Source organism: Magnolia sinica, chromosome 2 (assembly GCF_029962835.1).
Source record: "Magnolia sinica isolate HGM2019 chromosome 2, MsV1, whole genome shotgun sequence".
Classification (NCBI taxonomy): domain Eukaryota; kingdom Viridiplantae; phylum Streptophyta; class Magnoliopsida; order Magnoliales; family Magnoliaceae; genus Magnolia; species Magnolia sinica.
The window spans coordinates 101,532,735-101,543,746 of record NC_080574.1 but is presented as its reverse complement, the minus strand read 5'-3'; the positions used below and the strand labels follow the sequence as shown (position 1 = coordinate 101,543,746).

The 11,012-nt window shown below is 40.0% G+C and overlaps 1 protein-coding gene across 1 annotated transcript; it reads left to right on the top strand.

The window, feature by feature from the left end:
- The first annotated feature begins 9,407 nt into the window (after positions 1–9,407).
- LOC131226616 (uncharacterized) lies at positions 9,408–10,585 on the top strand. The gene is made up of 2 exons (XM_058222198.1): positions 9,408–10,041; positions 10,155–10,585. Exons 1-2 carry the CDS (start codon positions 9,408–9,410, stop codon positions 10,583–10,585), a joined length of 1,065 nt encoding a protein of 354 aa, XP_058078181.1.
- Positions 10,586–11,012: the final 427 nt, after the last annotated feature.

Sequence of the window (11,012 nt, the reverse complement as noted above, 5' to 3'; positions counted from 1 at the left end):
TTTATATTTATTTAAGGATTCCTAATTCTCTTCTCTTTTCCTAAACTCTTTTTCTCCACTCTCTTTTTGTTTTCACTTTTTATTTTTTCCGCTCTTTCTTTTTTTTCTGACTCTCTTCTTTTGCACTCTTTTTCTATTCACTCACTTTTTTCCTCCACTTACTTTTTTTTTTTTTTTTTTCCTTTTTTGGTATTCTCTCTCTTTTTTTTTTCCTCACCTTTTTTTCACTTTCTTTTGGTGATCTTGATGGTGGAGCCTACAGTTTTCATGCTACCGATGCGTTGCTCAAGTAGCATGGGGGTCAGTACGTAACCATGAGCCAGCCCTCAATTTTATGGGCTGGAACTTTACAAGATTATCCGCTTGTAGGTTGCAACTTCTTACATGCTTGATTTTTTAGCCTTTCTTTTATACTCGTATTCTTTCTAATGATATATCCCCTGTTAGTTGTTTTCTTCATTTTTCCAGGTTGGGCTACAATTGATGCTTTCTTTGTATAATAACAAACCAAATGGGATATTGGCAGATGAGATGAGTACGGGTCACTTTCTCTTCTTAGTTTCGTAGCTTGACTAACTGCGTTGCTTGCCGATCTCCTCGTAACATTTTGGCAACTAGGAGCGACACTCCAAAACCAAGTTGGAACTTACTACAAATTGTAGCCAAGGGTCTGTTTGGGTAGGGAATCCCACATAATTGTGATTAAGTGTGATCCTAGTTATGGCAGGCTCCATGCCCTCCACATCAAATTTTGCACGTGTGGAGCCTGGAGCCTACCAAAATTAGAATTATGCTTAATCTCGATTTTGTATGATCCTCTCCAGAAATAGACCCTAAGGTATTATAGTATTTGTATTTCAATATAGAATGCCTAACTCCATTATGTTTTCAATAGAGCAGCTAGTTGACATGCCCAACTTCTTTAGGAGCTTTGATGACTATTTAGTAGTATTTGAATAGAATTATATAAAGAAAAACTAATAAAAATTTGTCCAAATAGGTCATGGCATTGATAGCTAATTTAATGGGAGTTGAAGGGGAATTATGGAGCCCATCTTATACTTGTTCACAGTGCTGTTATGGTTAATTGGAAGGCTAGAATCCTGGTCAAATTGACATTTTGCTTTTTCTCTTTTTGACAACTAACTGTATTTTTTAGACTGAGCTGTATATACTTGAATGCTAGCCTCATGTATTTGCAGGGAAAAATTGTTATATGGGGTCTAATTGACAGCCTCATACGAAAACTTTCAGCAATATAAGCTAGATACGGCAGATGAAGAGGAAATGAGAAGGCTACCTGTCTTCCAACCTTAATGTCCAACCCATCCAATAGGTTGGCCACATCATGAGGATCACCTAAAAATCAGTCACATCCACACATATTTTGCTATTTATGAATGGTGGAATATTGTTTTCTATGGTGTAGCCTGTTGGGTTTAACTTTTGCACTAGGTGATCCTTCTGATGAGGCCAACCTATTGGATTTTTTTTTTTTTTGAACGATGAAAGGGTTATATTTTGTATCCACATGGCCCGTAACTTGTGGTCCAATAACCTTGTGAGTTCTATGTTATGGCTGAACCTAGTGGATAACTTCCAACTTTTCATGTGTGTGAGACATAACCTGTCCATTAGCTTCCCGCATCATGATGTCCCTTTGCACAAAAATTAGCCCCCTCCAATCATTGAGTGGACCGAACTTGTATTTTTTCTATTTATCAATGCCTAGACATTGTTTTCCATGGTGTGACCCACCTGATGGACGCGGATTGCATCCTACCCCGCCCGTCTCCAGCTGGGAATGGGCAGGAGCTTTGAGTTGCCACCGTGATGTGTGGGTCATCATATCCACACCATCCATCCATTTTCTTCGTATCAATCCGCGTCCCCACCTGATGAGTAGATCGAGTTGGAGATCCTATTGGAAAGTTTGGATGGACTTGAGACATTTGTATTAATTATGTACTAAGAATATTTATTATTATTATTTTTAAATCATTTTTTAGTAGTTCGTAGTCCTGCTCAGAGAAGGAAGCTGTGTTGCCGCACAGATTCCAAGAGAAGCATGCATCACTTAAGTTCAAGTGATTTAGCCTGGTGTTATGCTATCATATTCCTATTTGATCTTTTAGCTAATGTGCTTATTGTCCCATTACTATGTGATCTATTAGCCAATTTGCTTCTCATTGTTGTTATTTATCTAGGTGCTATTATGCTACCTTGCTTCTGCTTTTGTAAGTGAGTTCTAAGCTGAATGGAGAAGATGGTTCAAATGTAGTTGGGCTACATAGTTTTTGGAAAGCAAGCTTATGTCATCAAAACCTGCAAATTTAGGTACTTGATCATTAAGGATAAAAGTTATATTTTTGGCATGGTTTTAATCATTGTGTAGGTATTCTAGCTTGTCTAGATGGATATAACTTTCATTATAATAATAATAATAATAATAATAATAATAATAAAAAAATAAAAAAACTGAAAGGAGAAGCTGGTCCAAATGTAGTTGGGCTACATAGTTTTTGGAAAGCAAGCATAGCAATGGAGCAAACTGAAGAATATGCCAACGGTCAGCTGAAAAATAAATACGGTGACCCTTTAAATCAAGGAGTGTTGTCCTATACCACAGGATATTGACATTGAAGATCAAACCAAAAGAGGTGTGAATGCCTTCAATGTCAGTAAGTGTTTTTCCATTTATCCCAAGTGATGTGATGAGTACGAGCAAGAGCAGGATTTTGAATACTACCTCTTCCTAATGCCAATGTTGCACGTGTGTGAGATTTGGGTCATTTTGTTAGGTGGCCCCCTACCATACAAGTTTTGTGGTGGTCTAATTTTCAGGCCATTGCATACCAGCCAAACTGCCTGGATCTTACATATGCGCTCCACATTGGCAGCGATAGCAGTTCTTGTTTTAATTTCTTTTATTTTTCATTTCATTGAAAAATTCATTTAGTTTGCCTTTATCATCAACATTGTACTTGTCCGTAAATCTTCAAGAAGATTTGACTACACGGTTGGAATTTTCATGACTAGGATAATTATGTACTACAGCACTCAGGTATTAGCAATTTGCTCATCTATTGTCGCGCTTTCATGCCATTGTATTCATCTGTTGGCCATATTTTAAGTTTGTTTTTCTTGATCTTCCAAACTTTGAATTGAAAGGCACTTTCGTAATTATGTGGTTCTTAGAAGAACAGGTAATGTGCTTTTCCTGTACTTTCTACATCCTCCAATATGTGATACGCTGGTGTGAGATTAAGGCATGGGAAAGAGGTAAATGATCGACTTCTTATTTTTATATGAAAATTTGAGGAATTATAGGATCCTCAGGCAAGAATATATGCACCGGATGCTTTGAGCCTTGAATTTGTAAAACAGATGGTTCATCTGATGAGTCCCACCACAGATGAGGAATCCCCTCATAACACCTTTTGATGAGAATATTCTTCACTCTTGATCAGTGTCTGGAAAATATACTGTTTACGGTGACCCACATTCAACAAAAAATGCCAAAGATTGAATGGCAGCTATCCCCAAATCAAGGAGATGTTTTGGGTATCTCATGTGTATGTTGGGCCCCTTCTGATGAATGTTTCAGGCTAGTGATTAGTGGGATCCACTCTCACAAAGCTGAGGATGTTAGTATGTCCTTTTGAAGATGATGCATTGATTCTGCATAATTCTCTTTATCCTAAAACACATTTCTCACCTAAAACAAGAGACACAAGATACAGTTTCCTAATGCATCGCGATTCTTTATGTGTGGCTGATTGGGTTATCTAGACCTTTGATTTGATGGGTCTCATCATAGACAGGGCACCCCAAAAGCCTCCCATATTGGAATATCCTAACTATTGAATTTGGCTTTGTTGTAACTTTTTCTTAGCCATCTAATTTCTAGGCCACCAGTTCAAGGTCGTCCAACAGGGGAGATCAAGGTTTACCTAGATCGTGGGTCACTAAAAATAGCAATCCATATTGCAAATGACCCATGGTCTAGTTTGCACACTCAATCTGGAATACGGGTGTCTTGTGTTTTAGGCCATGGTTTGAGAGATGTATGGGATATCCTCCATCCATAGTGGGGTTCATCAGATTGTTGTTCTAGATCACCAAAGCATAGGGGCTCCACAGGTACGCATCAGAAAATTGCACTTGTTGAGAGCTTGGGCCTTACAAAATTATGTTCTTGGTACCGTGTGCTTTAACTCTTTTCTCTCTCTCTCTCTCTCTCTCTCTCTCTCTCTCTTTCCAGCGGCGTTATTGACGAGCATGAGACACAACAAGGTATGAACTAATTAATTAAGATAAAAGGAAACTAATTCACTTTTGAACTAACTAATTTTCTTTAGAGGAATTATTCCTTGCATTATTATTCCACGAATAGGCCAGATTAGCCTATGGGTTCTGAGTCCCGACATGAACCGGTTGTGCTTAGGCCTAACTAACCTGCTGACGGGCCCTAGCCCTGATTTAAAATGGTTTGGCCTTAGGCCTAGTACGGGATGGAATATGGGTTAACTGAAACAACCTGCTTTTGATGTGAGTTTGGGCCAAAATAATTGGGTAGTGGGTCGGGTTTGAGATAGAAAAATGTTTGCTTAAGTAAATGGGTTGGGTTTAGGTTGAACCCTACCTGCCCACGTGTTATTAATGGATTGGACCAGATGACCCGGCTTGATTCGATCCAAAACAAAATAAAGAAGAAACGTATGGATAATTCATTGCCTAGATCTAAACTCAAACCTAATTTCTGGGGTCGAGTATGGGGCGCCCCTAGACCAAGGGACCAGTATGGGTGGTTGACTGCATTTAATGGGTTGGGGTTGAGTACAGGGTGCCCCTAGACCCGACCCGAGGGGCCAGAATGGGTTGGTTGCATTTGATATGGACCCAACCTAAATCAGCCCCAAGTTTTAATGGGTTGGCTCTAGCTAGTTCCAAAACTCCAACCAGATTCTTAAATGGATGGAGTACGGGGTGTCCCTAGATCTGACCCAACCCAGTCCAACCCAACCATCAAATTAGTAATTAGAAAATACAATAATTCATGACAACTCAAATTAAATATGAGGAAATTTAGAAATGGGTTAGCTAGAATACAATATGTTATTAAAGAGATGCCCATCATTTATTATTATTTTTTTTAAAAAAAAAAAAAAAGAAGAAGAAGAAGAAGAAGGAGAAGAAGAAGTTGTGATCATTGAAAAAGAACTCTGATCCAAGGGCTTCTATTTCCCGTTCTTATACTGTTTCTTTGTTGGCCCATAGTTTTAGTAGCATGTGCCACTGGTAGCTTTAGATCAATGAACAATGGGCCCCACCTTAGTACAATCTCTTATGGACTGTCTCCAGCTTTTGGTTAGGACTGTCTGTCAATGGGCCTGGCCTCATTTTAAATTTTGAATAAGCCCAACCGACCGTCAGTCCCAGCCCAAACAGTTGAAAATTCAGTCGAAGCCACAACCTACCAAAGAATTTGGACGCGAATTACTAGGAGGTGTTGCCCAGGCCATAGAGCAGTGCGGTTTTGTGTTGGGAGCTATGGGACCCACCATGTTATCAATGCCGTCCATCAGTTTTGACAGCTCATTTTAGGGTACAAATCCAAAAATGAAGTAGATCCGAATCGATAGTGGACCATACCACAAGAAACATTGAAGATAATGATTGATACGGGAAAAATATAAATATTCACCATCAAATTGGATTTGGATCTATTTCATTTTTTGGATCATGCCCTAAAAAGAGCTATCAAATTGGATTTAGGGCATGATCCGAAAAAATTAGGAAGATCTAATGCTCAATTGGCCCACATGAAGGGAAGCAATGGACTTAATTTGTCCACCGTTAAAAGTTGATTCTTTTATTGGGCCCACATTGAGGTTTATTCACCATCTAACCCGTTCATAGGGTCACATAGACATGGATAAGGGAAAAATATAAATATAAGCCTGATCTAAAAGTTCTAAGGGCCTCAACAAGTTTTGAATGGTAGGCATTCGATTCTCACAATTTCGTGTGGTGTGGTCCACTTGAGCTTTGGATTTGCCTAATTTTTGGGCTCATGCCTTAAATTCATTTGGCACAATGAATGGGTGGTATGGATATGCCACATACATTATGGTGGGCCCCATATTTTACAAATTCTTTGATTTAAGTGTTTAAAAAGTAACCGGTCAAGTCAGCATTGGGAAAGATGCAGGTAATTGTAATTACAAAATCAAACCGGCCCACTGTTTGGATGGATGTAAGGCATCACAGTGGGCCCCACAGTTGGGGATCCACTCAAACAGTGCCCATCACACATATAAAACAACATGTCCAATGTGGAAAGTGGGGACACCCCACCCTAATTTAGTATGTGTGCAGTGGGCCATATATAGTGTTGCTCTCTCTCTCTCTCTCTCTCTCTCTCTCACTCTCCTATGTTTCTATCCCTGCCTCTCTCTCTTTCTCTGAGATATAGGGGCCTACAAAGTGGGCCACGATGTGAGACAGCGTGCACCTCACCTTGTGGGGTCCACCATGATATTTTTATGTCATCTGACCTGTTCATTAGGTCACTCAGATATGGAAGAAGGGAAAGTACATATGTCAGCACAATCCGGAACTTCTGTGGGCCCCACTGTGGGGTCCCATCGTAATGTTATTTGTTATCCAACTTGTTAATGATGATGTCTCACATACCTGGATGAACGGAAAACACAGATATCAGCTTGATTCTCAAATTTTGTGGGCCTCATTTTTTTGTCAGAAAACAGTGGGATCTTGATGTCCCCTGTCAACCTGGGGGTCAGGCAGGACCCATACTCTCCAACGTGGATGGTGGGGTGTATTGTTGGTGTATGTATGCGGTGGGCCCCATAGTGCCGAGGCTCCACCACTACACGATCTGTGTGTGTGTGTGTGTGTTTCAATCCCTCCCCCTCTCTCTTTTTCTGAAATATAGGGGCCCACAAAGTGGGCCACGATGAGAGACAGCATGCACCCCACCTTGTGGGCCCACCGTAATGTTATTTGTTATCGGTCTCACATATTTGGATGAACGTCTCAAGGCCCCAAAGTTTTTCAGAAAACTATGGGATCGGGACATCCCCTGCCAACCTAGGGGAGTTCAAATCCATCAGGTTTTGGGGTGGGACCCATACTCTCCAATGTGGACAGTAGGGACCCCCACCTTATTGTTAGTGTATGTATGCAGTAAGCTCCATAGTGGCAAGGGCCCACCACTGACACGATTTCTCTCTCTCTCTCTCTCTCTCTCTCTCTCTCTCTCTCTCCCCAAAATATAGGGGCCCACAAAGTGGGCCACGATGTGAGACAATGTACACCCTACCTTGTTGGGGTCCACCGTGATATTTTTATGTCATCTGAACTGTTCATTAGGTCACTTGGATCTGGAAGAAGGGAAAGTACATATGTTAGCATGGTCCAGAACTTCTGTGGGCCTACACCGTGGGGGCCCACCATAATGTTATTTGTTATTCTATGGGCCCATACCGTGGGGGCCCATTGTAATGTTATTTGTTAATGAACTTGTTGATGAGGTCTCACATACCTAGATGAACGGAAAACACATATATTAACTTGATTCTCAAATTCTGTGGGCCCCAATTTTTGTCAGAAAACCGTGGGATCTGGACATCCCTTATCAGCTTAGGGGTCAGGTTCAAATCCATGCCATACATCAGGTTTTGGGGTGGGACCCATACTGTTTAATGTGGATAGTGGGGACACCCCACATTATTGTTAGTGTATGAATGCAGTGGGCCCCATAGTGACGAGGACCTACCACTTACATGATCTCTCTCTCTCTCTCTCTCTCTGAAGGGGCCCACAAAGTGGGCCACAATGTGAGACAACGTGCATCCCACCTTGTGGGGTCTACTGTGATATTTTTATGTCATCTGACCTGTTCATTAGGTCACTCATATTTGGAAGCAGCATGATCTAGAACTTCTGTAGGCCCAGGTAGTGCCCCCCCCCAACATTTGTTATCCAGCTTGTTGATGAGGTCTCTCACATACTTGGATGAATAGAAAACACAGATATCAGGTTGATTCTCAATTTTTGTGGGCCCCAATTCTTGTAAAAAAAAAAAAAAGACTGGGATTTAGACATCCCTATCAACCAATCAAACCTAATAAAATTGTTATTTAAAAATTTTCTAAATTTTTCTAAAGTTGTGTACATATTGCTAGATAGCTATATAAAATTTTATGATAATCTGATTTGTAAATAAATTATGAAAATTCAAATAGTAGGCTATAAATGATAGGAATGACTGCTAGACAACATAATTTTTGTCCCTTAGTAGTGATGAAAACCCAAGTAGATATAATAATTTGGATTTGAAAATTTTTGTAAAAATCCATCAGATAGTCTGTGACCTATGTTCCAAATTTCAAATCATTCTAATTTTCAATTTGGAAGTTAAAATTCTGAAAATGATGATGTGTCTATCAAATCCGAATTTGAAATTTTCCTTTAGTCATATCGAAAGATGCAACACTTTGATCTTTAATCATTGTGACGTGTAAAACTTAGAAACCTAACCTATGATCTTTGATTGATATTGCATATATATATAAAATTTTATTCCCTTGCTAAATTAAATTTTCTTTTCATAGGATTAAATGGCCCCCAAGAAGACCCGTAGTATCTGAAATTTGATGCCCTCTGCAAGTGCGCCTCTCTCTAAGACTCCCATAGCAAATCCAACTATTCATGAAGAACCAGGGACGACTCTTAAAAAGCAGGATGAGAATATGATAAATGAGGATGAAGTGGGCAATGTAGGGCAAATTCCTCTACCAACTCCTTATCTAGTTAATATGGGTGGTGCAGGACCGAGCACTCATTTGCCGCTATCTCCAACTACGATGTGTGCTAACTTCAATGGACCTAACATTCAGCCCTGGGATACAGCCTTTTGGTTGGCGACTCAAATGGCGGCCATGATGAAACAGCAACAAGAACAATTTGTGGCTCAGTGGGATATGTTAACGAATTTGAGCCAGGCACCTCAAAATCGTTGGAATTCTTTACCGCGCGAAGCAGAACCACCTCGAGAAGTAGATATACTTGAAAAACTTACCAAGCTACATCTGCCAGTTTTCAAAGGAGCTTTTGATCCATCAGTTGCAGAGGATTGGCTGAAACAAGTCGAGAAGACTTTAGAAGCTATAGATTGCCCTGATAACCAAAAGGTTTGACTCGCGACATTCATCATGCAGGGCGAAGCAGATGTATAGTGGAGAGCAACCAAGAGGATGGTACCAACTGGACATTTGTAGACTTGGAAAGAATTCCAAGATAAATCCTACGAAAAATATTTTCCCAAGGCTTATCGAAATCAGAAGATGGCATATTTTGCAAACCTACAATAAGGAACGATGATTGTAGCTCAATACGAAGCCATATTCGCTGAGTTGTCAAGATATGTCACAAGACTAGACGAAGATTATAAAATAACAAGACTTGAAGAAGGTCTTCGTCAGAATATCCGAACAAGATTTTGTTGTGCAGATATTCAGAAGTACTCTGAAATTGTAGATAAAGCCCTTCGAGCCGAGAGAGATTGTGAACATTTTCTGAAGTCGAAGGTAGGAAGCCAAAGCAGAACCGCTCCAAATCAACAACAACCTTTGGAGAAGAGACAATGGATGCATGTTCAAGCAGCACCATTAGGAAATCAGGAGCAACATTTTCCTGAAAATTGTTCGTATTGTGGAAAATATGGACATAAAGCTCAAGTGTGTAGGACCAGACTTAAAGACATGGGAGTGATGCCGCTTCAGCAAATACCTCCCAGAGTGCAACTTCCAGTACCTACTCAACAGTCGGGTCAAGCGTCGTGTGCATTGCCTTCTAAGCCTCCACAGAATCAACATAATAGGCCTCAACCTCCTACGTCTCAAAATCAGAGAAATCAACTAACCAAAATGCAGCCGTCGAGAGCTCGGGTTTATTCTATTCATTCTATCGCACCGGCAGACAAGCCAGAAGATAACCATAATATTGTGGAAGGTTTTAATTTCTATATTGTTTGATTTTGTAGCTACATTATCTTTTATTGCGTCATCCATTAGGGTTAAACCCATAAAGTCTTGTAAAAAAGATTTCTGTGAAGTCTCCCATAGGAAAGCCTGTTATTTTAGATAAGATTTGCAAGTCTGTTTTGGTCATATTAGGAGGGATTCCAATGATAGCTAACTTGGTTGTCATGGACATGTTTGGATATGATATTATTTTTAGTATAGATTGGCTTACCCCTAATCATGTCAAGTTGGATTGTTATGAAAAGACAGTTGGTTTTTCCATACCTCGAAGAGAGCCATTTACAATTCAAGGGAAGCAGATGAATGAAAGGATCGAGCGTATTATGCTGTTAATGAATGGAGAGACACCAGAATTGTCTGTAGACCAAATTCCGGTAGTGAGGGAGTATCAAGAAGTCTTCCAAGATATACCAGGTTTGCCACCTTGTAGAGAAGTAGATTTTGGTATTAATCTTCTGCCAGGATCAGCACAAATATCTATGTCTCATATCGAATGGCGCCTGTCAAAATGAAAGAATTGAAGGAACAATTAGAAGAACTGAAGGCTCAGGGATTCAAATGACCAAGCACGTCACCGTGGGGTGCGCCAGTACTCTTTGTAAAGAAAAAGGATGGTACTAGATGCTTATGTAATGATTATCGCTGATTGAATAAGGTGATGATTAAGAACAAGTACCCCTACCACGCATTGATGATATGTTTGCTCAGCTGAAGGGAGCTCGGTATTTCTCCAAGATTGACTTAAGATCTAGATAGCATCAGCTACAAATTAAGGAGGAAGACATCTATAAAACGACATTTTGAACATGCTATGGATAGTATGAATTTCTGGTTATGCCCTTCGGACTAACCAATGCCCCAGTAGTGTTCATGGACCTGATGAATAGAGTATTCCAACTTTATCTGGATAACTTTATCATTGTATTCATCGATGATATC